Here is a 27,438-nt window from a genome sequence, read left to right on the forward strand (position 1 = left end):
ACCCCCCCCAATCGGTCTTTCTGATGCTGGTTGTGGCTGATGGACACTGTAGTGTAGGGCACACATTTGAAAACCAACACAGACATTTCCAGAGCGTCCATTTTAATTTCTTTTAATCTCCCCCTTCTGCATCAAAAGCAGCGCTGTGTGCAAGGAAGGTCATGGCACAAGCGGATTAACCCCCAATGACTTAAAATATTTTCCCCTGCTCCTCCCCTTCACTGAATTAGCACCAGAGCGATCGTAACATTAATTCAATACTTCCGTTTGTGCACGTCTTAGGCTTGACTTTCCGGCTTCTTGCTCATACCTCCAGCTTGGGGTCTCCCAGGTTTTAGCTGCTTTGCAGACGGTCATTTTTGGCAGCTGTCTTGCCTGCAGTCTTGGGTGGGAAGCTGCCCGGGGGTTGCTTTACCCAGACCTGAATCCTGATGGCACCCAGTTTGTACAACTTTGTCCTTGCTTCATTTCTGTCTCATTTTGGAGCTGCTCAGTGCAGCTTTGCTCAGAGTTTCTGGACATAATTTCCAGGAAAGAGCCCTTCACGTCCGTGAAGACGCCCCTTCCACCACCCGGAGGCATCTGGGGACAAAATTCAGCCAAACAAAGAAAAAGGCATTCAATCACAATTTTAGTGGAGGTAGGACCTTTAAAAAATAACATTATAAAACTAAGATCTGCTTTATTAGAATTTTTTTGGGGGGGAACTCGCACCTCTGCAGTGAATTATAACACGTCAAACCTCCAAAAACCGGGCGGTTTAAGGGAAGGTGAGAAGCCAGATTTGTAAGATCTGTCTGGCTTCAGAGTCGGTGCTGTTTGGAATGAAAGATGGGCAGGAACCAGACATATCTGCTCAACCGTCTGTTTTAGGCTTGGAGCCTCCTTCCCTTGGTTTGTAACTTGATCGCCGGTGAGCCTACGCTAACGCACCTTACGTTAAAAGTGTGCTAAAAGGACAGGGTGGTTCTTGATCCCAACCTCTCAAACATCAGGAGAGAGTAATCCTAAATGCGTTACTTAGCACGGGAGCCTCACCTTCCATCAAGAGATCAATCATGTCGCCCACATTGAAGCTGAGTTCATCTACATCCTGTCCCAGGTACTGGTACAGAGCGCGGCAGCGGGGCCCGGATGATTTGGGTTGAGGCTTGGGCCGCCCGGCGGCGGGTGGAGGCCTCTGTCCGATGCTCCTCTTCCTCTGTGTCCTGCCGTGTCAGAGACAAAAACAGAGGTTAGTGTGGCCTTCTGTGGAGCCTGGAAGATGCCCAGATTTTGGGGTGGCCCTGGAGTGGACAAAGTGGGGTTTTGTAACCCCCCCCCCATACAGTACATACCCTGCCATTCCCTGGTCTGGGACGTTGAGGAACTCCATGCTGTGGCTGGACGGTGTAGGTGTCTTTGCCCGGCGGCTGACCCCTTGCCTGGGGAGGGCCGTGGCTGGCGGAGGGCCGTGCCCCGGCCTCCTGGTGGAGGTGTGTTCTTGGGGTGGGGTGCTGCGAGGGAACTGGGGTGCCCCATTCCGGCAAGCAGCGGCAGGCATTTGTCCTAAAGCAGAGGTATTGAAAATAGCAACCTTACAAATGGGCCTGCAATTTTTAATCTTCCATATCTGTGGTGTTATTCCCTGCCTAGTCACCTGGAGTAAACCTGCAGCTTGCCAGAGGCGACTTGAGATTAAATGCTTGATGTGCCCCTTCTGATAGGTAGCAATTTGGGACCCCCTTTTTACAGTTACCTGTATTTTTTTTGTGTATAAGATGCCCTCCACTTTTCTAATCCAAAATTAAGAAATCTGAATGGGGCTTAAAGCGCTGCAGGATCACTTTGATCCCTGCTTTCCTCTCCAGTTGTTTTTGTTCTCTCCTCAGCTTACTTTCATGTATAAGATGACCCTCAAATTTTAATCTAAAGATTTTAGACAAATGTATAGACTTATACATAGAAAAATATGGTACATCTCGGAGGCAAGCACGGCATCATGTCTATTTTTATTTCATTTTTCTTTATGCTTGCATGAGGACTAGGAACTTGAGCAATCCCAAGTTTTCCGTTTGAAAGGCAACAGCGGCTAAGAGAGCCTTTATTGCTTCCACACCATTGGCTGTGCCAGTATCCTATCTGCTTTCTAAGTGATTTTTTAAAAAAATTAAATACATAGACGATGAACAATTTTCTAGACCTCGTGAAACTAGAGATGGGTTTGAGAGATGAGTTCTTGGATGGATGGATAGATCATTATATCTATATTATTGGCATTTGCTTTCCTACCTCTTGGGGCTGGCAGTGCCCCCCGCTTTGGGGCTTGTTGCCTCAGGTAACCTTTGCTTTGTTGCATCCCTTTCTTGGTGGGTTCTGTTGGGGGGAAGAAGAATGGATGAGAAAGATGGGAACGTCATACGTGGCTCAGTGGCAAGGATTATAGAAGCCGTGGCACACCGCTTACTTGAGTTCTTGGGTAGCCCACTTCCGATGGAGACGGTCAGAGTCTTCCCCGAGGCTTTGAGGAGAGCCACGTTGCCTTGTCCCCCCGTAAAGGTCACCGTCCGGGAGCCACCTCCACCCCAGCCTTCCTTCTTCACGCGGAATTGTAGTCTGGGGGAGAATGGACCGACAAGGGGTACAGTTAAGGGGGGAGCAAAGAGAGGCTTGTATCCCCTGTATTCCAAGCCCTCCCCTACGGATGCTGGAAAATGTGGATTATAGCAAATGCCAGACATACCACCGTCCCTGGTTCCCTTTTGTGCTAAGTGCTGGTAATGTTTGTCGTTAAAATATATGTATATATTGGGGATTTTTCTTTTAATATTTTCAGACCGTGGATCAATGAATCAGTGGATACTGATCCCGCGGATAAGGGGGTCCTACTGTAGTTCACTATCGTGGGGCGCGAAACGTCACCGTCGTTCTCGGCAGCCAATCGCTGGCAGTTAAGAAGCCATCAGAGGGTTCATTTGGCTTCTCTACTCGCAGGATTGATTGCCAACGTGTACTCTATGACGGTGTTAAACCAATTTTTTTTAAATAGTAGCATTCCGGGGAAATCCCTTTTTTGGTGGTGATGGAATAATTGTCAAAGCACGGATAATGTACCCTTGAATCTTCTTTAGGAGAAAGGCAGAATATGTGCCTTTCAAATAAGAGGCCATCCTGAATATGCCACTCTTTGGTGATATTACACTACAAAACCCAGCACCCTCAGTCTGGTGAGGGGGCGAAGGGAGTTAGTGCCCAACACAGCTGAAGAGAACTGGGAGGAAAGGCTCTGGGTTTCAAAATTCTGTGGTACTCTGGGATTTTGCTTTAAAAGGGCAATTACTGTAAGCAGGAGTGATGATGGCTAGTTCATAAGATGCAGCCAGTTAGGGTGGAGTTTGGGGTGAACGATTTCCTTCAATTAAGGGCTCCGTTTGTCTTCTGAGGAAAAGTGGGAAAATGAAGCACACTAAATGCAAGATACTAGGGAGAAGGAAAGAAGATTTGCCTACCATAATCCTTTAGTTTGACCGCAGGCTTCTTGCCCTTAAGGCATGCTGGAAAACCTACCAGCAACTTGGAAGCGACAGGAGATGCTGACTTTTCATAGTGCGCTCCACCAATGCAGAGTCAACACAGCTGCCTCCACCCGGAGCTGCCGAATGGCTGGCCTGGTCCACTTACGTGTCGCCGAAACTGAGGTGAAGTTTTTTCTGGGTCACCTCTTCGTAGCGTTTACAGAGAAGGCTGATGAGTTCGGTCTTGAAGATGGACTCGAGGAAGATGTCGGTTTCGGCTTCGTGAAGGATGAAGAAGTCATCCTGTTTGGTGCTGGGGGAAGCCCCGGAAACAAGGGGAGAGGAAAAGGGGGACGTCAATGATCCTGAGTAGGGGCAGGGCTTGTGTACCTTTAATAGTGATTTCTTGCTGAGCTTTCCTATGGCTTTATTATTAAAGGTGTACGAGCCCCATTCTCTTCCTCCTCTGGCCCTCCTCCTCTAGCCAAATTCAGCCCTCTAGGTCTTGTTAGCTGGAAATTACCATTCATCTTCCTGATGTTCAACATCTGCTAGACTCCTTGTTGATCACCCTATTGTAGCTGCTGCTGGATCTTTGGAAAAAGTGGTCTAGTGTGTGAAATTTGTGCAGGTTGCCAAAGAACAGCCTTGGTGGTTTGAGGATGAGCCTTACCTGAGGGACACTCGGTTGAGCGTTTGGATCTCCACCTTCTTCTTCAACACCTCCCGGATCTGGCCTTTTTCTGGACCTTTTTTGACCTTCTCTCGACCAATCATGTAGAAGTATTTTGGGGTCAGGATGAAGTCCCGCTTGATAGGCTGCGGAGTGGATGATGATGGAGATGATCCATGAGATGCGAAGGGGTTGGAACTTTGAAGATTATCATCATCCAATTAATCTGGGACTCTGGGTATCAAAAATGTCTAAAAGCTTGGAGCATCTAACAGGTTTACAAGTTCAGAAAGTAAAATACGAAAATGACCAAAGGGCTGCAATAAGCCCAGCACGACTGCCTCCTTTACCTTAAATCGCCGGTCGTACTTGGTAATGGAGTCGGCAAAATCGATCCTCTCTCGCTTGCTCAAGAATTGCCGCAACTCCGGCTTGTCCTCCATCCCCAGGTAATCGCCCACAAAGTTCCGGTTGATGCTGTTCCGCCGCCTCTCTTTGAAGTTGTACAGGATGTGAGATGCTACAAGGGTATGTGTGCAGGAGAAGAAAGGAAAAGAAAGGGCTGTAGGATCACAGGATGGTAAAGCCAGAAGGGTCCCTAAGGATCATGTTCTTGAACTTTCTGTTGATGGATGGCCACCTAGCTTCTGTTTCAAGATTCCCCACCAAGGTGAGTACAATACCTCTCGAGACGGAGGCCATTCCCCTCTTCAGCCACTCTTTTGCCATAACAAAGTTCTTTCTAATGTTTAGTCAGAATGTCAATCCTTGGGGGAACGATTCTAAAGCCCCTCGCGGATGCCAAACACCACAGATATGCATAGTATAATCTCTAGTTCTCTCTAGTGGCTAGTTCTGGTAATGCACCTTGGAAACATCTATATCTGGGAGTTGTTTATTTAATCTTTTCAACTAGCGGAGAACTGAAACTGTGGGTACTGATCCTGTGGATATGGTGATCCTACCGTTTATGAGTTCTTCGTTAAGGTCTTATTCAGCCACAGAAAACAGGCCTGCTCTGTCTTCCAGTGGGGGCTCTTTCAGATATTTTAAGAGGGCCATCCCATTGTTTCTCAGTCTTCTCTTCTGACGGCTAATTGTGCCCTGTTTGCTCCACCCCTTCCCTGGTTCCTCCGAGGGCTTTGCTTCCAGACCGTTTCCTATCTGGGCGTCCCACCTTGAGTTCAATCCGAGTCTCTTCCCTTCACCAAAATAAGTGTCTGTCGGGACATTACAAGAGGCCCTTGGTTCTGTCCTAGAATGCCAACATGTTTTACCTTCCTCTCTCATTTGCTCGTATTTCCGGATGGCGATGTGACGGCGCCACGCCTTCTGGATGATCCGGGCGTATCCGTCAAACTTGCGTTCCCGCATCTCCTCCAGAAGAAAGAGCTGACGGCAAGAGAAAAGTGAAATCCGTTTGTTTTGTCATCTCCCTCGGCAACCTTTCCTGCAAGACGTTGGAGGTCATTCCCGTCATCTTTCTCCTCCTTCCTTTTATCTTCACAACAACACTGGGAGGTAGGATCCCTGAGCGTGTGGGAGGGGCTCTGGTTGCCCAATGAGCTTCATTCCCAAATCCTTGTCCAAAGACCTAGTCAGAGGGGCCTGGCTCAGTAGGAAACAAGGAATGGACCAATATCTCTTCAGCTTTGATGTAGCCATGTTGATTGGGATACAGTGGTGCCTCGCATAGCGAGGTTAATCTGTTCCGGATTAACCTTCGCTATGTGAATACTTCGTGGTCTAATATGATCAGATAGGCGGGATAGAAATAAAATAAATAAATAAATAAATAAATAAACCAAAAAAGCCACAAATCGGCAGAAAACTCACAGTTTAACAAAGTTTTCCCATAGCCGGCAGCCATTTTCGCGCCCTCGGTAAGCGAGGGGAGGGTGCGAAAACGCTGCGCGCGTCCATTTCGGCTGTTCCGGCGGCCATTTTTGACCCGCCGAACAGCTGATCCGTGGGTCGCAAAGTGAAGGTCGGTAAGCGAAACGCTTACCGATCTTCGCTATGCAAGTTTCGGCCATAGAGGCTGACGCGATGCCTCCGCATTAGCGATCCCGGAAAAGGGATCGCTATGCGGATTCGTCGCTATACAAGGCGCTCGTTAAGCGAGGCACCACTGTATTTGGGGAATTCTCATCCAGAAAGCGGTCTTTTCAGACTGTAGAAGCCTACTGATTCAGCAGGTTGCTAATAGGAATTTTTTTTTGGGGGGGGGGGAGATCAGTCCCCAACTTATTTGGGTTATTCAACATAAAGCTGAAATAGAGGTGGAAATACATAACCGAACGGACACCTCTTGTTCTCTGCTATCAGGATAAGAGAGCGGTTGAGGCCCTTGACTTACCGACTCGGGGTTCTTCACAAAAACCTTTGTGCGCCCCATCTGATACTGGTCTGCATCCATGTTGACGGACCTCAACAAGTGCTGGACCCCTTGGCGTTCATCTCCCCGCCACCTTGGCCAGGTCTCTGTGGTCAGGATGGCATACCTGAAGGAGAGGAGCATGGCTCGGTAACAGCATGACCCCAATGGCTCATTCCAACTCGAGTGCAACCCTCCCTACTTCTTGGTTGTGACATGGTGGCTCCTGGTTCCCAACAGCCTCTGGGTGCTCATGGAAGGTCTCCTTACCTTTGAAGGAATTTTTGGAACAACCTGCGGTAGGCAAAACCAGCTCGGCGGACTCTGATATTCTCCTTCAGCCCCAAGTACTCCACCTGGTGCTTCACCCTACAAGACATCACAAGGGGAGTTGGCTAAAGCTTATCCAAAATCGAGTCGTTGGTTTCAGCTCATGGTTTTGACGGGTCTTGTCGTGTGCTTCTCTTTGTGGGTCTCCCTCCCTCTTACCTGCTCTCTTCCCAGTCTCTGGGCCTCTTGGTCTCGTTGGGCTTAATGCACCGGATATAATGTGGAGTGCATTTCATCAACGTGTTCACAAGATCATTGGCTTGTTTCTATTGGGGGAGAATTCTTTGCATTAAAGCAAGGAATTAAGACTTTTGATAGAGCAGTAAGCAGGACATTAAGATGCAGGATGTTGAGAACTAGATTGTCTTTCAGCATATTCGTCCTCATCATGTTATCTTGTTGGCCGCATTATGTTACGAGGTCTGTCTTCTAGGTAGTGGGAGACAGATCTGAGACCACCAACCAAACAGAAGCTTACCTTGATTTTGCTCCCAGCTGTGGTGGGTCGTCCCTTTTTCTCCGCACCGAGTTTTTCTGGGAAAAGCATCCTGATAAAAGGGCTGAAAAGTGGAAAAGAAAGAGCTGGTACACAGTTAGGAGGCATTTCCTCCTGGCCTCCACCCAATTCAGCTTGGAAGACAGAAATATACATTAATTTGCTTCAAAAGCAGAGCAGACGTTTATTTGAAGTTAATATGAATGACGGTGATAGGGTCTTATTCTTGACAGTGGGAACTGATCTGTGGGTTGAAGGGCCTGCCTCCTGAACTGGGGGGGGGGCAGCCAAGATCCCCAGGGCATGAATGAATGATGGGTTTGTATGCCTTGGAGGAAGCTGCATGGTGACTCTAGAAGGAGGGACTGGAGAACCGCTTCTGAGGACTCCCGGAAAAGTCTGGGAAAGATTACCGTAAATTGCAATCAACTCAGTAGCACAAAATTAATTGCACAGAGCTCACAATTCACTACTTTGCATCAGTTCTATCAAGTCTGTGAAGAGCACGTCTCGATTCTTTTCACAAAAGCCGCTTGCTTCATAGGATACCTGAATGGAGGAATGGGTGATAGTTCAGCATGGGATGTGGGAAATCCCATCCATAAAAATCTATCATCAGTTTTTCCCTGCCTGGTATCCGTCCGTCCGTCCGTCCGTCCCTCCCTCCCTCCCTCCCTCCATCCATCCATCCACAGACATTTATACCACCCCTTTAGTACAAAGTACTACTCTGGGTGGTCAACAAAAATCAAAGCAAAGCAAAGATGGAACCATGAGTTAAACAATAGTAGTAAATAATACAGCCATAGAATTGTCAAAACATCAGGAGGCAGACAAACCACCTGACAGAGCCTGGAATATTACATTTAAAAAATAAATTGTTATGTGATTCCTCACTCTTTAGCCATTGACTTAGCTTTATCACCAAAGTAATTCTTTGAACTGTCTTGTTGCTAAATGTTTACACAAGGAATAATCTCTGGTTCCCTCTAGTGGCCAGTTTTGATACGGCACTTTGGAAATACTTTTAAAAATTCCAGCCAGTTATGTATAATTCCTGTCCACATGTCTTTAAATAAATGGATGAATGAATATACCCCGGAAAAACATTTTTGGAAGTAGAATTATGGCTTTATTATGTTCATAAGGTAGCTCATTGTACCCATACAAGTGGCTCATGTGATCGGAGACATGATAATGATAATAGCAGCCAGGCTGCTGAACTTTAATGGATCATGCAATTAATACGTTTTAGAGTTCTTTTAAATAAAATCCCCACCTTTGGGAGTGGCACAATAAAGTGGAAAGTGTGAATGATTTATGGAGAGTTCTTGATAACCCTTTTCTCTCCTGACCTTGCCAGCGTAATGGTGGATCACGAATCCGGAACTCGAGCTGTTGAAATGCTCGTGGTTTCCCACGGCTGCCTGCAGCTTCTGAAGCAGTGTCTGGTCCGCCCCGTCGCCCTTTGCGTGCATGGTGGCGCAAACGTCATCCAGGACGCTCATGATGCCAGGGGGATTCTGGGAGAAAACAGAGACTGGAGGGCAGAGATAGCCAGAAGTGACTTTTGGGAACCCACCAATGCTTCCTTTTTTTCTGGGAGGAAAAGCTTATTTTTAATAGGGACTTGGGACTTGGTGCCAAAGGCTCAGACTTGGGACTTGAACTTGCCAACATCTTTGACTATTATGCACCTTAAAGACTCCAGATTTGTTTAAGGGCTACTGGCTTGTTATCCTTACCACTTTGTTTTCAATAAGGTCGCACACCACTTTGTTGTTAAAATATTCAATTGGGGTCCATTTGATTCCTTCTTGGACGTATTCTTCCTAAGTTGAGAAGCCAAAAAAAGAGAGAGAGAAACAAAGAAATGGTGAATATCCAAAGAGAAAATCACAGCATTCGAAAAGGACAAGATCCGCAAGGAAATTCAGTTCAACAGAAAAAGCCATGATCTCTGTCTATGGTCGAAATCCAAAACCAGGGGTCGGCTGGGGCTAAAGTCTTTATTTGTCCATGAAGATATCCCCCGTGGGCAAGCTTTGGAGCCTCACAGGACTCCGCATCGGGGCGCATGGATTGCTCAGATGGATAGCCAAAAGCTATGAAGGACACTCATGATGCCTTAAAGATGGCCAAAGTTTATTGGTCGTAAGCTTTTGGATGCCTGATGTGTTCTGTGAAAGCTCACATCCCCCCTGAAAAGCTTAATGATGCTACAAGACTCTTTCTTATGACCGATTCCAGCTGCTTTAAGTGAAATCAGCTAGCCTTTAATTTATATTGCAAAATGTATCTTGTATGAAATACTGCACTCATGGGATATTACAGTCCCTGTTTTCTTTAAGGGTCTACCCTAATTTTCTTCTCATTCTATTAGCCTTCATGTGTTTCTTCAAAAGTCACCCTTTTCTTGAAGTTTTTAGTACAACAGGACCCCTGTATTAGGGAAACAGTATTCACAGTTTCACCTATCCGTGGACTGAAAATATGATAATTTTTTTAAAGAAAGAACTAGAAATATGTATTTATTTTTACCGTGTGTTTGCCAGAACTGGCCATTAGAGGGAGCCAGAGACCATAACTATGTATTGTCATTGAAGAACACATAGCATGCTCTCTGGCTTCCTCTAGTGGCCAGTTCTGGTAATGTGAGAATACTTTTTTCAGAATTTTTATTTTTACCATGTTATGTATTGCGTTCACTATTATCTGCAGTTTTCAGCATCCGCAGAGGAGGTTCGAACTAATCCACTGCGGATACTGGGGTCCCACTGTGTAATCCATCTTGATATTATGGTCGTCACAAAAATGATGGGCAATTGAAACAGCTTCCCTCTTTAATATCGCCAATTCTCTGGCTGAATTTTAGATTGTACGCTCTTCCAATCAGGGACCTCAGTGAAAACCAAAGATGTGAGACCTCCACTCTGAGTCTGGATGTGGCCCATGGGGGAAGATCCTAATTCAGCCCATGAGCATTATGGGGCTGTTTAGAGTGGTTATAGGAACACGAGATTTCCCCACACCCCACGGGAAAGGTTTGACATTTCTGTCCTCTTACCTGTTCTGCTTTCAGGGTCAACTCGATGAAAATCTGCTGGAGTTTCTCATTTACAAAATTAATGCAGAATTGTTCAAAACCGTTTCTCTAGAAAGGAGAGAATGTAGAAAGGAGAAAGCAGTTTAAGTCTGGAATGTTTTTGGTTGGTGGATGGACAGATAAATATGCAATTTTTAGGAACACTTAGAAATTCTCTCTCCGTGATTTTTCAGTGTGAACGGACCGGACCTTCACAGCCCAGAAAATAATACCCAGAAATCTAAACCTACATTTGAAAAGTGCACACGAGAATCAAAGGGAGTTGAAGATCACATGACAATACAGCATGTGAATTTCATTTCCGAACCAAACATCGCAGTTCAAATCCTTAAATTTAAAGCTCTGCATGGGGTCATTTTGTTTATTAAATATCCCCCAAAGAAATTCGACATGTGACGGACCTCAGAAGGTCTCCTAGGATATTTTCTAGTTTAAAACGTGATCGAAAATGTTAATATAATGGTGTGTTATTAATGAAGAGTTGGTGTTGAAAAGAGTAGTGTACATTATTGTGGATCCACAGCTAAGTTTGCAAAAACAAGCAGCTTACCTGGAATATTTCAAAGCCGTAAATGTCTAAAACACCGATGCTGTATTCTTCATAAGGCTTCTGCATAGCCCTGTTGATGGACTGGAGATAAAAGGAAATACAAGGGTCAGTCACATATACAAGGCAGGATGTTTATTATCAAATAGGTCCATCAAGAACATTGGGTTGGCCTTCAAAGAACCCTCAAATTGGGCGTTGGCCTTCTCCAAACTTCACAAAATCCCTCAACAGCTTATCTTCAACTCCATTTGAGGCAAGAAGAGATGGCCAAGCTCCCGCCAACTTTTTCAAGAGTTTCCTATCAAATATCTAAGTTTGGGTTCCCAAAGAACCGTAGAGTTGGAAGCAACGAACGAGTCGCTAGAAGAAGTCCTACTGTTCTTTTGATCGGCTCTTCAAAGAACCGTAGAATTGGGCATGATCTAGAAGTGGCCATCTTGTTAAACATTCCCCAGGATCCCCTTCCCATTGGGTGTTCAAAGAACCAGAGTTGAATGCAACCCACGGGCCATCATGGTCACTGTCAAGTCCCTTCCTTCCATATTTGATAGGCAAAGAACTAAATAGTTCGAGACCACCCAGCTGTTGATCAACCAGATTGTAGACTGTCTCCACCTCTCTTAATGTATCCCATCCTGTCCTTATGTTGTAGACCATGGTTCCCAACCTAGGGTCCCCAGATGTTCTACAGATGGACGACACCTCTCAGAAATCCTGGCCAGGACAACTCATGGCGATGGCTTTTGGGAGCTGGAGTCCAAGAACATCTGGAGACCCAACCATTGCTGTAGACCACAACTCATACCTCGACAAGAAAGTCAAAGACCCGGGAGTACAGTCCTTTGGCAAGGGCATCTCGGGTATAGGACGCTTGCTCCACGTTGAGGGTCACATTGATGGACTCTGACCGTCCGCCCCACTTGCTGTCCATCTGCCGACTGGTGAGCTTTTCGTTCAAGCGGACCTTGTCGATCCCCAAGAGGTAAGCCGGAAAAGCAAGCACTAGGGAAAGGGAGGGGTGGAGAGAGACTCAGATTCATAAACCTCTTGATGGGGTGCTGGTGACAAGTAGAACGTCCTTATTTCCATCACTTTAACCCTAACCAACCTTGACCAAACCGGTCCTTCTCTTTTTAGCTCAACCAACCGCATAAGATTATTATGTGGATAAAGGAGGGAGCACAGGAGAGAGCCGCCCTCTGAGCTCTTAGCAGGAAAGGTACGATTCAAATCGAATGAGTAATTCTGGAATACAAATACCATAATTCTCAATTCTGGGAGTTCTGCCTACTTTACAGACCCCTAAATGTGGCTCGCCAGGGAGACAAGGCCTAGCTAGTCCCCCAGGTTTGAGGCCTAGCTAGGCCTCGTCCCCCAGGTTTGAGGCCTAGCTAGGCCTTTTCCCCTAGATTTGAGGCCTAGCTAGGCCTTTCCCCCCAGGTTTGAGGCCTATCTAGGCCTAGTCCCCCCCCCTGGTTTGAGGCCTAGCTAGGCCTTTCCCCCCAGATTTGAGGCCTAGCTAGGCCTTAGCTCCAGCCCAGCTTCCTCTTCCTGCCCCAATGCAACCTGGGAGCTTTCTTTCTGAACAAGAAGCTTAAGTGGAACTAGGCCTAGCTAAGCCCCAGAGCCTTCCAATTTAGGCCTTTTCTCCCAGGTGATCCATATCCAGCTGTTTTTAAGACATCTGTAACATAGTTGGGACTACCAAAATGGGGTAATTATGGGATGTGTAAACCAGGAAGTCCAAAAATCCCATCCTTTGACTTGCAGCTCATAATGTGGTTTTTGTTCAGGGCATCAAAAGGGTCTCACTTGGCCTCGAAACTTCCCCCTTCCTGCTGCATCTACTGCAGGCAACTTAAATTTTTCTGGGGAGCCAAGAAGCAGGTTTTCCCTCCTATCTAGGTTTTAATGTTCACTGGCCTACAGAGAAGGGATTCTAAATGTTGTTCTAAACCAGTGGTTCCCAACCTTGGCTCTCCAGATGTTCTTGGACTACAACTCCCAGAAACCCCGGCCAGCGCAGCTCGTCGGGGCGGCTTCAAGGAGTTTTATAATCATCCTTTTTAGAACAGTAGAGCTGGAAGGGACCCCTACGGGTCATCCAGTCCATCCCCTACCAAGGAGGCACCATGGGGGAATTGAACTCCCAACCTCTGGCTTCACAGTCAGTTGCCTAAACCATTGAGCTATCTAGAATATCTTTGTCCAAGAACATCTGGAGACCTGAGGTTGGGAACCATTGATCTAGACTGTCAATTGGACTTAGGGCATCCTTTTTTGAGATATTTGAGAAGTTTAAGCAGTGGTTTCTTCCATTGCCACCCCCAGTGGATTTCTCTGGCTGAGCAGGGATTTGAACCTGGGTCTCTTTTGGTCCTGACATTTCTGCTCTCCATGCCACCTTGACCGTACCCTTTTGGGGATTCCCCCCAAGGGAATCACTCACAGTCTGAGTTCTCGACCTGGGCGTAATTTCCGTGCTCCTGAAACCCAATGTTGCCAAGGTGGAGGATGCCAGCGATGATCTGAAGAACCAGCTGCTTGTCTTGGCCCGTGATGCCAATCACGTCCATGGCATTCTGGGGGTGGGGGCACGGATGCCCATGGACACCACGGGACGGAGGGAGAAAAGGAGGAGGTGTAAAGCAGGAAAGGTGATTCAGAGAAGAGAAGAACGATATACACAGATTAGGAAGGGAAAACATATCACTCTTGCTATCTGAATGTTAGATTCAACAAAGATGATGGAGACAGTTGTCTTACTTGGAACAGCACGTATTTTAAGGAAATACCTATGACTATTCTAGGCACTAAATCCGACATTTAGTAATAGACAGAACAGCCGAGTGGGAAAGGATCCTAAAGATCATCCAGTCCAGCCCCTCTCAGGGAGGTCCCATGGGGGATTCCAACTCCCAACCTCTGGGCTCACCAGCCAGAGACCGAAACCCTTGAGCCTATCCACCAGTTCATTTCATGGCCTCAGTATAATAATAATAATAATAATAAAAATGACAACAAAAGAATAACTGCAGCACAATCTATCCTAGAAAGTAAAGGAGAAAAAGCATAACAATTCCCAGGCAACCCTTCAAACAGTATATTTAAGCAATAGAGAGCGGGTGGTCGCCTGTCCTCTATTCCTCCCCACCCAGTGTAAAGGAAATCATATCAGTGGCAAATTGATGCTCATTAATGAGGGAACCCAAGCAGCTCCTCCTTAACAAGTGGCGATTTGATCTCTGGATCTACGCAAGAATAAATGAGTAAGATTCTGGCTGTTTTTTAGCTGAACAACGTACATGCCTGATAAATTGCTGACATTGATATTTTTAAAGTAAGGTTGTTTTTTAATAAAATGCAAACCTTTACAGCATTTTGGAAAGATTCTCATTGTAGTGAATATGAACCTGTTTGGTACTTTCCGGTCATAAAATTAAGTAAAATTGGCAACCTAATTCTTTTTAATTTTGGCTTTTTTCCTGTTTAATAGATTGCTTTTCTAGTCCCTTGGTTTGTGTTTCCTAATTTTTTCCCCTGATGGTTCATCTATTTTTCCTCCAATATCTGTTTGTTTTCCTACCTGCGCAGTGACGGATGCTACCCCGGCGTAAGGAAACCCTCATGTCGCAGGGTCGCTTACCATGGTCTCGTGAAAATCGCTCCGATCGTCCGTCCCGTCCACGATGTACGTTTCGGACTGGTTCAGATAATAATAATAGTCCGGGCTGACGATTCCCAAGTTATGTTTCTGATCTGGCGTGGCGCCTTCGATAAGCTGTCCGAGACAGGAGGGAGAGAAAAGTTACTCAACAATGCGCAGGCAGGCGGATGAAAAATGTGAATTTTGAGATTCGTGTGAGCCGACCCCTGATAAGGAGAGATTTTTTTAAAAAAATCCGGGAAGCTCTGCGGAACACACAGAAAAATAATAATTGTTTGAGCCCAGAATCCTTGAAACAGGGTAGGCATCAAGCTGTTTGAAGCCTTCTGGGAAATGTAATCCAAAATTCACTTCCCCAATTCCAGATTGAGTCATATTTAATTCTTAGATAAGAAGGGACCCTATGGATCATCCAGTCAAGCCCCAGTCAAGGAGGCCCAGTGGGGGATTTGAACTCCGAACCTCTGGCTCTGCAGCCAGAGACCTCCGCTCCTGAGTTATGATCGGGCCAGTTCAAGCTCCAGGTTTACAGAAAATTAAAGGAAGATGGCTAGATCTCGGCCCACAGACCCATTTTAGCCATTTTTTCCCCTCCAGGAGAAGCTGGTCTTTTGCAAAGCTAATGGCTGTTCTTTGCAAACTAAAGACCAAGCTACTACCCAACTTATATTGTAGCACAACAGTGAGGGTTCAAAGCCGGCCTTTTCTCGAAGCATGATGGATGACATTCATGGCACAGGGAATTGGCTCCAGGTTTTGATCCGAACTTGGAATGAGTGCTGAATCCGGAGAGGGGGGGTTAGCTTTCAGCACTATGGATACCCCCCCCCCCAAGCTGTTGGCCAGCGGGTTTTACCTGGTAGTAAACGTGGAAGTTTCTCTCGTTCTCGTTCTGGGTGACGACCCGGGATTTTTCCAGCAGGAAGTTGGAGATTTTGCCTCCGTCGGGTTCTCCTCCGCGGCTGAACTGGATTTCAAAGTATTTCCCCTGGGAGTGAGCGAAAAGAACACAGTCAAACGGGAACAAGAACGCATTTGGAAGGGGTGGGCTACAGTCTGTGAAAAACTGAGTGAAACTGTGGCTGACTTTTAAGGTGCCATGAAAAATGTTGAAACTGAGGGTGTGCTCCTCCTTTGGGCCCGTCCTGAGAAGGCAGGATTCCCTGGAAGAGACCGTCATCTGGAGAAGGTGGAAAGCAGCAGGAAAAGAGGAACACCCAACATGAGATGGGCTGACTCCCGTAAGGAACCACGGTGTTTGCATTTACAAAAACCGAACAGGGCAGTTGAGGAGGGAATATTTTGGAGGTCGCTCGTTCATAAGGTCTCCATAAGTTGGAGGTGACTAAGAAGGCTGGGACCGTGCAAAATGAAATAAGGGATAGTGCCGGAAAAGGAGACCCTCAGGGCGGGGAAAAAGGAAGGAAGACTTTAGCGGTCACTCATTCCGTTTATTTTTATTTATATTTAAAAGGTGCACAGGTTATGGAGATGACCTTCTTCTTAAATCTTCTTCTTCCTCTTAATTTTTTGTGATTTCCAAATGCCCCAGCCCCCAAAAGTGGAAAATTAGGAAGCCGTCCGAACGCCGAAGCCGCCTAAACGACCCGGCGACTTACGAATCGGCTGGAGTTGTTGTTTCGAACTGTCTTGGCATTCCCAAAAGCTTCAAGGAGTGGGTTTGACTGGAGGATGATGTCTTTCACGTGCTGGGGAGAAAAAGACAGGAAGAATTTGGTTGGGAAAGAAAGTTACGGAACCAAGATTGGTGCAGAGGAGACCGGTGTGATCTGGAAGTCAGCACACATACCTGGACTTTTTCGCCACCGCCAGAAACTTTAGAAATATATCCCATAATGTATTTCGCCGCCACGGTCTTCCCGGCGCCGCTTTCGCCGCTAGAAAGAGACACCGTGGAAAGCCGCCATTAGAAATCTACTTTAAAATGTGAAAGGCACAATAACCGAGACAGAAGTGTGGAATCGTAACCTGTCCGTGGATTGACCGCGTGGGTTAGACTAGATGATCTTTTGGGGTTCCTTCCACCTTTGCTTTTCTACCACACTATGATTTCTCTTTCTCTCTCAGAGCTCGGAAATCTTAGGATTTCGGACTGTCTCTCCCAGAATTCTCCAACTAGAGGACCTGCTTAAAAATCTCTCCCGCCCCCCCCCCCCCACATGCCTCTCTTTATTTCAGACAGGAAATGAGCTGGATGTGAACTGAGCCAGATGTTTTTTTAAAAAAGAAGAACTCAAGTCAGCTTTTGATGGTGAGTTGCAAATTTCAGAAGCAGACGAGTGTCCCAGACAGCCTGCCGTGACTATTATGGGATGCAGGCTCTCTGAGACACCGCTGTTTTGTATGTGGGATGAGGAAGTCATAGAATCATGGGGTGGGAAGGGGGCCTCAAAGGCCATCGAGTCCAACCCCCCTCCTGCAGGCAGGAATCCGAATCCAAGCACATCAGATAGACGGTGGTTCGATTTTCTCATGAATGCCTCCACAGCGCTGTAGCGCTCATCCCCTTCCCTTGAGGTCATGGGGTCCCATTGTCATACTGCTCTAACAATTAAGAAGTTTTTTTCTGATCTTCAGCTGAAATCTGGCTTCTTGTCACTTGAGCCCATTGTGGTGCATCCTGTACCCCGGGAGGATCGAGGACAGATCCTGCCCTTCCTCTGTAGGACTACCTTTCAAGTCTTTGAAGTGTCCTATCCTGTCTCCCCTCCGTCTTCTTTTCTCACAGCTAAACAGGCCCAGATCTTTCCTACTTCAAGGGCTCGGTTTCCAGCCCCCTGATCCTCCTTCTTGCCCTCCTCTAAACTTGCTCCAGTCGGTCAGCACCTTTCTTGAAGTGCGGGGTCCAGAACTGGACTCAGGAGTCTGGATGCGGCCTAACCAGTACCAAAGAGAGACGTCCGAGTACTTCTTTTGATGGCTTGCAAAGCAAAAGAGGAAATTGGCTCATATCCTTTAACGGAGCTGTTGCAACGGCCTCAAGCGATTAAGGAAAGAGCCACCATCACGACCAAAAGAAAAGGTGAAGTTTTGATCCTTTGTTCAGATCCACGGGTCTCATTTAAAAACACCTGGCCTGGCCCTTGCAGGTTACATGGCCAACTATCTGCCCCCTAGTTCGAGGACCATGGGAACTGTAATCTGAGCACATCGGGAGGGCACCGAGTAGCCGCATCTGTGTGAGCTGCCCAGTGCTGTCCTCACCCCTCCAGTCTCTCCAGTTAGGTGACTGGGAGGGTGGACCCTCGTTTTTACCTGATGATGACACACTGGTTCTCCCCATCAATGAGCATGTTGCGATACATGTTGTCCGTCAGCGCATAGATGTGGGGTGGGTTTTCGTATTGAGCCTGGAATAGATCGGGGGGGGGGGGGAGAACACATGCATATATTTTCTCCGGGTGGGTCTAGATGACCCTTATGATCCTGGAACAGGCACCTCCTCTCCCCGCTCCTCCCCTTTCCAAATGAAGAGGCTGTAAAGAATGAGCTCACTTCCTTTTGTGACTGGTTGTGAGGCCTTAAGCCTAGGAATTTATTTATTTACAGTGGACCCTCGATTTACAGACGGCTCGACTTACAGACTTTCCGAGTTACAGACTTCTCTGGCTGCAAAATTTAGGTTCGACTTGCAGCCGGAGAATTGACCTCTACAGACCAGAAAAAAACCAAAATGGAACAAAAATAGCCGGTTACGGGATTAATCGGTTTTCAATGCATTGTGGGTCAATGGAGACTCGACCGACAGACTTTTCGACCTGCAGCCACCGTTCCAATACGGATTAATTCTGTAAATAGAGGGTGTGTGTGTGTTGTGTTTAGTCGTTTAGTCGTGTCCGACTCTTCGTGACCCCATGGACCAGAGCACGCCAGGCCCTCCTGTCTTCTACTGCCTCCCGGAGTTGTGTCAGGTTCATGTTGGTTGCTTCGCAGACACTGTCCAGCCATCTCAACCTCGGTCGTCCCCTTCTCCTCTTGCCATCACACTTTCCCAACATCAGGGTCTTTTCCAGGGAGTCTTTTCTTCTCATTAGATGGCCGAAGTACTGGAGCCTCAGCTTCAGGATCTGTCCTTCCAGTGAGCACTCAGGGTTGATTTCCTTTAGAATTGATAGGTTTGTTCTCCTTGCAGTCCAGGGGATTCTCAAGAGCCTCCTCCAGCACCACAATTCAAAGGCATCAATTCTTCGGCGGTCTGCTTTCTTTATGGTCCAGCTCTCACTTCCATACATCACGACAGGAAAAACCATAGCTTTGACTATTCGGACTTTTGTTGGCAAGGTGATGTCTCTGCTTTTCAAGATGCTGTCCAGATTTGTCATCGCTTTCCTCCCAAGAAGAAGGCGCCTTTTAATTTCAGGGCTGCTGTCTCCATCTGCAGTGATCATGGAGCCCAGGAAGATAAAATTTGACACTGCCTCCATATCTTCCCCTTCTATTTCCCAGGAGGTGATGGGACCAGTGGCCATGATCTTAGTTTTTTTGATGTTGAGTTTCAGACCGTTTTTTGCACTCTCCTCTTTCACTCTCATTACAAGGTTCTTTAATTCCTCCTCACTTTCTGCCATCAGAGTGGTATCATCTGCATATCGGAGGTTGTTGATATTTCTTCCGGCAATCTTAATTCCGGCTTGGGTTTCTTCCAGTCCAGCCTTCCGCATGATGTATTCTGCATATAAGTTAAATAAGCTGGGGGACAATATACAGCCTTGCCGTACTCCTTTCCCAATTTTGAGCCACTCAGTTGTTCCATGACCAGTTCTAACTGTTGCTTCCTGTCCCACATATAGGTTTCTCAGGAGACAGATAAAGTGGTCAGGCACTCCCATTTCTTTAAGAACTTGCCATAGTTTGCTGTGGTCCACACAGTCAAAGGCTTTCGCATAGTCAATGAAGCAGAAGTAGATATTTTTCTGGAACTCTCTGGCTTTCTCCATAATCCAGCGCAAGTTAGCAATTTGGTCTCGAGTTCCTCTGCCTCTTCGGAATCCAGCTTGTACTTCTGGGAGTTCTCGGTCCACATACTGCTGAAGCCTACCTTGTAGGATTTTGAGCATAACCTTGCTAGCGTGCGAAATGAGTGCAATTGTACGGTAGTTGGAGCATTCTTTGGCACTGCCTTTCTTTGGGATTGGGATGTAGACTGATCTTTTCCAATCCTCTGGCCACTGTTGAGTTTTCCAAACTTGCTGGCATATTGAATGTAGCACCTTAACAGCATCATCTTTCAAGATTTTAAATAGTTCAACTGGAATGCCATCACCTCCACTGGCCTTGTTGTTAGCCAGGCTTTCTAAGGCCCACTTGACTTCGCTCTCCAGGATGTCTGGCTCAAGGTCAGCAACTACATTGTCTGGGTTGTCTGGGATATCCAAATCTTTCTGATATAATTCCTCTGTGTATTCTTGCCACCTCTTCTTGACGTCTTCTGCTTCTGTTAGGTCCCTCCCATTTTTGTCTTTTATCATGTTCATCTTTGCGCAAAATGTTCCTCTAATATGTCCAATTTTCCTGAACAGATCTCTGGTCTTTCCTTTTCTGTTATCTTCCTCTATTTCTTTGCATTGTTCATTTAAGAAGGCCCTCTTGTCTCTCCTTGCTATTCTTTGGAAGTCTGAATTCAAGTTTCTGTAACTTTCCCTATCTCCCTTGCATTTTGCTTCCCTTCTCCTCTCTGCTATTTCTAAGGCCTCGTTGGACAGCCACTTTGCTTTCTTGCATTTCCTTTTCTTTGGGATGGTTTTCGTTGCTGCCTCCTGGACAATGTTACGAGCCTCTATCCAGAGTTCTTCAGGCACTCTGTCCACCAAATCTAGTTCCTTAAATCTGTTCTTTACTTCCACTGTGTATTCATAAGGGATTTGGTTTAGATTATACCTGAGTGGCCCAGTGGTTTTTCCTAATCTCTTCAGTCTAAGCTTGAATTTTGCTATGAGAAGCTGATGATCAGAACCGCAGTCAGCTCCAGGTCTTGTTTTTGCTGACTGTATAGAGCTTCTCCATCTTTGGCTGCAGAGAATATAATCAATCTGATTTCGATATTGCCCATCTGGTGATTTCCATGTATAGAGTCGCCGCTTGTGTTGTTGGAAAAGAGTGTTTGTGATGACCAGCTTATTCTCTTGACAAAACTCTATTAGCCTTTGTCCTGCTTCGTTCTGAACTCCAAGGCCAAACTTCCCTGTTGTTCCTTTTATCTCTTGGCTCCCTACTTTAGCATTCCAGTCCCCTAGAATGAGAAGAACATCTTTCTTTGGTGTCAGTTCTAGAAGGTGTTGTAAATCTTCATAGAATTGTTCAATTTCAGTCTCCTCAGCAATGCTGGTTGGTGCATAAACTTGGATTATTGTGATATTGAATGGTCTGCCTTGGATTCGTATTGACATCATTCTATCATTTTTGAGATTGTATCCCATTACAGCTTTTCCCACTCTTTTGTTGACTATGAGGGCTACTCCATTCCTTCTACGGGATTCTTGTCCACAATAGTAGATATGATAATCATCTGAGCTGAATTCGCCCATTCCTGTCCATTTTAGTTCACTGATGCCCAGGATGTCGATGTTTATTCTTGCCATCTCCTGTTTGACCACCTCCAGCTTCCCAATGTTCATAGATCTTACATTCCAGGTTCCTATGCAGTATTTTTCTTTGCAGCATTGGATTTTCCTTTCACTTCCAGGCATGTCCACAGCTGAGCGTCCTTTCGGCTTTGGCCCAACCACTTCATTAGCTCTGGAGCTACTTGTACTTGTCCTCCGCTCTTCCTCAGTAGCATGTTGGACGCCTTCCGACCTGAGGGGCCCATCTTCCAGCGTCATATCTTTTAGCCTTTTGTTTCTGATCATGGGGCGTTCTTGGCAAAGATACTGGAGTGGCTTGCCATTTCCTACTCCAGGTGGATTGCGTTTAGTCGGAACTCTCCACTATGTCCTGTCCGTCTTGGGTGTCCCTGCACGGCATAGCCCATAGTTTCTCTGAGTTACTCAAGCCCCTTCGCCACGACAAGGCAGCAATCCATGAAGAAGGTAAATAGAGGGTCCACTGTATTTATTAAGTTTTGGGTGTCAGGTTTCCTCGAACACAGGCGTCCGCCTGAAGCACATCTCTCCGACACTCATGTGCTTTTTTGGCTGAAACCCGCCGCTAGCTGCAGCGTCTGTTTCTGCCTTTTGTTTCACACCCGTTCGTTTAGGTTTTCGTTGGCTGCTATGGCGAGAGGAGAGGGGGCCAAAGAAGAATCACATGGGGGTCCGAGAACGGGGTCTTCTGCCTTATTCCCGCACCCCCCGGATTTCCCTTACCGCTCCTTGGTACAGTTCCACTTCTCGGTCCGTAAAGTAAGGCATCTGTTTGAATGGGTTGACGGAAATGAGAACCGGTCCGATGTAGGTCTGAGTGCCACTCGTTAAGGCCTGGAGTGTGGGGAAAACACTACCTGTGCTGCCCAGGGCTGAGATGCCATGATCTGAGATAGACTGCTCTTGTACAGGGCAGCTTGTTATTATTTTACTGGCTACGATCAGTTTCTGTTAGCAGAGCCTGGTCTAGTAAAGCAGGTTGAGTTTAGCCCTGGATTTCCTGTTGTGCACTTCTGAATTTCTCCTGGCAGACGTGATCAAAATGTATTCCTGGCTTTAGAAACAGATGGACAATTATATCATCCATCCATCCATCCATCCATCCATCCATCCATCCATCCATCCATCCATCCATCCATCATCAGCTTCCTTCCTTCCTTCCTCTTATCCATCATCAGCTCCATCCATCTCTCCGTCTGCATAATTGTGTACAAATCTATCATCTGTCTATCTAATCATCTATCTAATCATCTATTTAATCATCTTTCTCCCATCCATCCATCTGTCCGTCCATCCATCCATTCATCCATCCATCCATCCACCTGGTTGCTCCCACATTAATGTCCATGGGCTTTTCCCACAATAAAAAGAGTTTTCTTCTCTTTCTTTCTTTTTTTAAGGCAACACGTCCGGGCCGTTCTTGTGCACGGGAGCCACTGAGCCCACCTTGAAACATCCCCTCAGCCCACCGTAATACGTGGAGAAGTATGTGCATTTTTTTTTCTTTTCAAAATGAACCGTGAGTGAGAGCTTCCGAGAGCTTGTGGGTGGAGAGATAGTGTGGACTCATGGCCAAATACGGAAGTTATTTATGCAACAGCAGCAGTAAGAAGGGAAAAAATGGGGTGTTGTTGTTTTAAAAATAATTGGCTTCTCTCTGTGTGTGCATCCCCCCCACACACAAAGCAGAAGAGACAAAATCAGATCCGAGAAAAGCTGTTGGTTCTGGCTATCCAGCGGAATGAGCAATGCACTGGTTGTGTCTCGAACCCAGAGCTCAAAGTCCTGATCTGCAGGGGGGGGGATCATGGCAATATCCATCACCCCCTTCTGGACTTCCACATTTGCTTAGGTGCCCTTCTCAAGAGTATCCGGGAGGGATGTGGATTTTCCTTGGATCGGTGCATTTTTGTACCCAATCTTCACTTGGGTTTCAGTAGGGCAGTTAAGAGCCATTGACTTGACAAAAGACCCGCCCTGGTGGAAACGGAAACGGCTGGATCTCTCTGATTGCTACGGATCGATCCAGGTGCCTGCGCTTTGGGGTGGGCGGTGGGGTCCTCTTCCAGCACAAGAAACGGCCCGTGGGAGGTCATTCCATTTGGGGCAAAGCCACTTTTCCTAGCTTTTGCCCCAAACTGGTGGCCCTCTTGAGGCAACTTAGGCTGAACTTAAACATCCACAAACCACAAGGAAGCTTAAACGGAAGCATGTCAGGAAAGTGAAAGGATACGAAAATATAATCATCCATGAAACGCTTCTTCAGGTTTTCCACTATGGCATCCTCGTGGATTTTGGAGAGAAGGACCATGTCATCCACGCCGCTCTGTTTGACGTTGTGGCTCTGCCAGTGGAATCTCTCCTTGCTGCCCTGTGGGATGGAGAGGTGGGATAAGGGGGGGGGGAGTTTAAAAGGGATTCCCCTCCCAGAATAGAACTTGTCTATCATATGTTCACCTTCATGACCCATCCTATGACCCATATTCCAAAATCAGCTTCCCTAGGTTTAAGAATCAGTGCTGAAATGTCTGTGGTGGCTTCTTTTTTCCTCTACCCTCCTCCTCCTCCTCCCACTTTCCTTTTCTGCTGTTACGTTTGGGTTTCCAAGCTGGAGTTCAGAGGGCTGCCTTCCTTTTGGGTGAAAAAAAGGGGCCAGGGTAAAACATGTTTTAGGATTGAAACTTGCTGGGGGCTGCAATCATCATCATCATCTTAGAACTGCATGGCTGGAAGGAACCCTGTCCATCATCAGCTCCTGTCCAGGAAGCACTGTGGGAAATCAAACCACCAACCTCTGGCTTCTCAGCTAGACACCTAAACCCCTGAGCTTCCTGTCCCAACATCATCACCACCATCATCTTCTTAGATCTGAAGGACTGAGAGGGACCCCCTGTCCAGGAGGCACCATCGGGGATTTGAACTCTCCGCCTCTGGTTCCACAGCCAGATGCTGAAGCCCTTGAGATACCCATCATCATCATCATCATCATCATCATCATCATCATCATCATCATCAGTGGGGGCATTGAACCCTCAACCTCTGAGCTACGGAACCGTTTGGAGAGAGTCAGCTTTGCCCATCATTTGGGCTGTGGAGATCCTGTGGACTACAGATCCCATCCGCCCCAGGCAGCGTCCCTGGAGAATGGGCTGACTCCAGAAAAGAGCGACGGCTGAGTGTCGAATAAGTAATATAAATAAAACCAGTAGACTCCATCTGATCAACAAGGTATGGCTTGAGATCTTCAACCCATCTCCGAACCAGCTTCGATTCCCTTCTCGGCAAGGCCCGGTTCCCACATCCTTTTTTCACCCCCTTGCGCTCAGAGAAAGCTAGCCGCTTCCTCTGAGGTTTCAGTGAGCCCTGCAACTTGCCGACGTTTGGTTCAAAAGTCCGGGGTGGGAGAGAGAAAGAGGAACTTCAGGAGGCGAACGGTAGTGGTGCCGAAGGGGAAGGAGGTTCTCTGGGTCAAAGAAGCAACCTGCCTGTCTCCCCAGGGATGTTGTTTTTGCAGGGGAATTTTAAAAAGCGCACAATGGTTCGGATAAAAATCCGGATGCATGCCAAACCGTTCCCCAAAGCACCTGTCTGCGGCGTGAGGACTCCAATCCGCTCCCCCGGGAGAAAAGGACCTCAAAAACCATGTCCCTATAAGAGGCTTTGCGAGGAAAAACTCTCCAAACCCAACTCGGTCAGAGTCTCCGTTCTGGGCGTTGCTCCCTTTGAATTGGGAGGCATGCTCACCACCACCGTACCTGCGGGCTAAGCAGGATTTCCTGTTTCTCATGGCAGCTTGAAGGGACAGGAAGCCAACGCACATCTTGTGGTTGAGGGATCAGGTCCTCATGGAGGGGGCAAACCGGTAGAAAGCTAGCAGGTCAAGAAGGAGGAGGCCAGCACAATGTCCTTGAGAGGTCTGTTTTCTGCATGCGAGCAGCGTCGATTTTTGGTGACATGCAGAAAATCTACTTCTGAAAAACTACTGTTGTCTTCGTTATAGTTCCTTTTATTCGTGCTGGGCTTTCCAAACATGTTTTTTTAAAAAACTCGGGGATCTCAGGGTGAAACCATTCCTCTGTTTAAGGGGATGGGAAGGATATTTTAATTCTTAACCATTTTTTAAAACCTCCAAACTGGATGTATCGAGAAAAGGTTTAAAGAATCCCTACCGAAAAATGTCAACACAAAGTCTCTAAAACATGTCTGTCAGCCCATTAAAACATCACACTTTTATCCTCCAGCATTTCCCTCTGCCGGGGTTCCTCCAGCTGTCCCAAAGGTAGACAACCCCTGGTCAGGTTTTGTGTGTGTGGGTCTAATTTGAAGCCTGAACTGTTAACAGCTCTTGTCGCACCCATGCTGCGTCCTTTTTTAATACAAGAACAAGGATCGAACCGCACTTTATGGGGAAATGCTGACCTTCTTTTCTTACAATGTTATCCCTCCAGGCACACAAACCTTTCAGTACCCCACACCCAAGACATCCAGCACGCCAACCCAAAAGCCTTCCGGAAAAAAGCCGACGACTCATGCAAACCGATTGGCGAAATGCAGATCAAAGCCAGCTTCCCTTCAAATAAGCCAACATGCATTTTATCCTGTTCTGAAGTCCAGAATCAGCATCTCCATGAGTAAGGCCAGGCAGGAATCCAAAGGGTTGAGCGCACCACTGTTTCTTCCTCCCTCCCTTCAGAGAGCCACTTACCATGGTCTTTCTTTCCTCCGCGCTCTGGTTTGGTCACGATCCTACGGCCACCAAGACGGGGTCACCGAGGATCTCGGGCGAACATGGCTCGTTTTTTTCCAAGCCGGGAGTGGGGGGGGATATTTTATTCCCCCTTGATTTGTGTTTATCGGCACCAGCAGGAGCAGAAAGGGCGACAAGCAGAAGTGGAAACACAGCCGCTCAGGGCGTGTTCCTTCTCTCTCTTTTCCCCACCCTTCAACTTTGCAATTCTCGACTTCCTCCTTTTGGGTTCAAATAGATGGATAGGTAAAGAGACGGAAGAAGAGACCCCCAGTCCATCTACGCCAAGGAGAGCCGTGGTCTTTGAAGACTCAAAATTGAGCACAACCACCTTTCCAAAAAGATCTATTTCCCCCCTTTTTGGCTTGTTTGTTTAAAAAGAAGAGAGATGTCTTTAAAAAGCGAAGTGGTTCAAAATTAAACAAAAACCGAAAGATTTCTCTCTACGCCGAGGTGAGTTTGAGCGGCTGTAGTTCTTCATAACCACAGTGAAACACAAGGACATTAAGATCGAGAACTGCCATTTTGAACCGGGAGGGGGGGAGATCATTAAACTTCTGCCCTATGTTTTAAAAACAACAACAGAGAGGAAGTCATAAATCACTTTTTATTTTGATAGCTTTGCTCAGAAAAGGTGTATAAGGTTCCAGAAGCTTCTGGGACAAACCATCTTGTATGTTCGGTTTGTTCGTATGCACGGCTTAATAAACCATGGTTTAATGAACGTTAAAAGCCCTCCCATTCATTTGGTATTTACAAATTGACCGATCCGTCCACGTAACTGAAACATTGGTTTGCACGGGGCAGCAACCGTGCGCCGTATTTTATGACGCCGTGTTATGTTCACGAGGCTGTTTCATTGGCTGGGGAGCTGTGAGGTCACAGAAAGTCCTGTCATGGCCGCCTTTTGGACCAAACTCTGGAAGGGGAGTCGCCAGTTCAGCTGGAACGAAAACCGGACAGTGGGATCTTTGTGAAGAAGAGGAAAGGGGCTCCAAAGCGGAAGGTGAGGACACCAGACCCAAGCGTTAGACTATGATTCCCATTATCCACCAACCCATGTGTTTCCCCATGGAGAGATTTCTCTCAGATTTCAACAGGGTCTGGGACCAACTCTAATCCAGGAGAACATCTCCACAGTGTTCCACCTTATGTAGCTCCTCAAATTTAAATTCTAGCATTTTCCAGTGCATTTGAATGTCCTGTTTATTTCCCCGTGGTCTTTGAAGACTCAAAATCGAGCACAACCACCTTTCCAAAAAGATCTATTTCCCCCCTTTTTGGCTTGTTTGCTCATTTTTGCTTTTTTCCATAATTTCCTTTCCTTCTAGGTAACGAATGCCAACTGCTCCTCACTGCCCACGCAGTAGGGACCTCCTTATCTGTGGAATCAGTA

The 27,438-nt window shown here is 46.8% G+C and overlaps 1 protein-coding gene across 1 annotated transcript; it reads right to left on the minus strand.

Moving 5' to 3' along the window:
* Positions 1-85: 85 nt before the first annotated feature.
* Positions 86-26,140, minus strand: MYO1F (myosin IF). Its single transcript, XM_020780778.3, has 28 exons — positions 26,001-26,140; positions 23,529-23,666; positions 22,019-22,108; positions 17,970-18,064; positions 16,504-16,591; positions 16,313-16,402; positions 15,550-15,681; positions 14,673-14,807; positions 13,476-13,608; positions 11,832-12,028; positions 11,027-11,107; positions 10,438-10,524; positions 9,116-9,202; positions 8,726-8,893; positions 7,834-7,919; positions 7,353-7,434; positions 7,034-7,140; positions 6,815-6,913; positions 6,527-6,671; positions 5,445-5,559; positions 4,518-4,687; positions 4,168-4,313; positions 3,661-3,807; positions 2,447-2,595; positions 2,272-2,355; positions 1,338-1,548; positions 1,039-1,208; positions 86-582 (listed from the first exon to the last, which is right to left on the minus strand). The coding sequence occupies exons 1-28, from the start codon at positions 26,001-26,003 to the stop codon at positions 506-508; spliced, it is 3,312 nt and encodes a 1,103-aa protein (XP_020636437.3). The 5' UTR covers positions 26,004-26,140; the 3' UTR covers positions 86-505.
* Between the last annotated feature and the right edge of the window lie 1,298 nt (positions 26,141-27,438).

The sequence above is a fragment of the Pogona vitticeps genome, chromosome 7, assembly GCF_051106095.1.
Source record: "Pogona vitticeps strain Pit_001003342236 chromosome 7, PviZW2.1, whole genome shotgun sequence".
NCBI classification, from domain to species: Eukaryota; Metazoa; Chordata; class Lepidosauria; order Squamata; family Agamidae; genus Pogona; species Pogona vitticeps.

Coding starts and splice junctions, on each gene's coding strand:
- MYO1F (XM_020780778.3), bottom strand. Junction 8,894..9,115: donor ACCTTATTGAAAACAAAGTG/GTAAGGATAACA, acceptor GTTTTCTCCCAG/AATCCCCCTGGCATCATGAG. Junction 7,141..7,352: donor CAGCTGGGAGCAAAATCAAG/GTAAGCTTCTGT, acceptor CTCCCCCAATAG/AAACAAGCCAATGATCTTGT.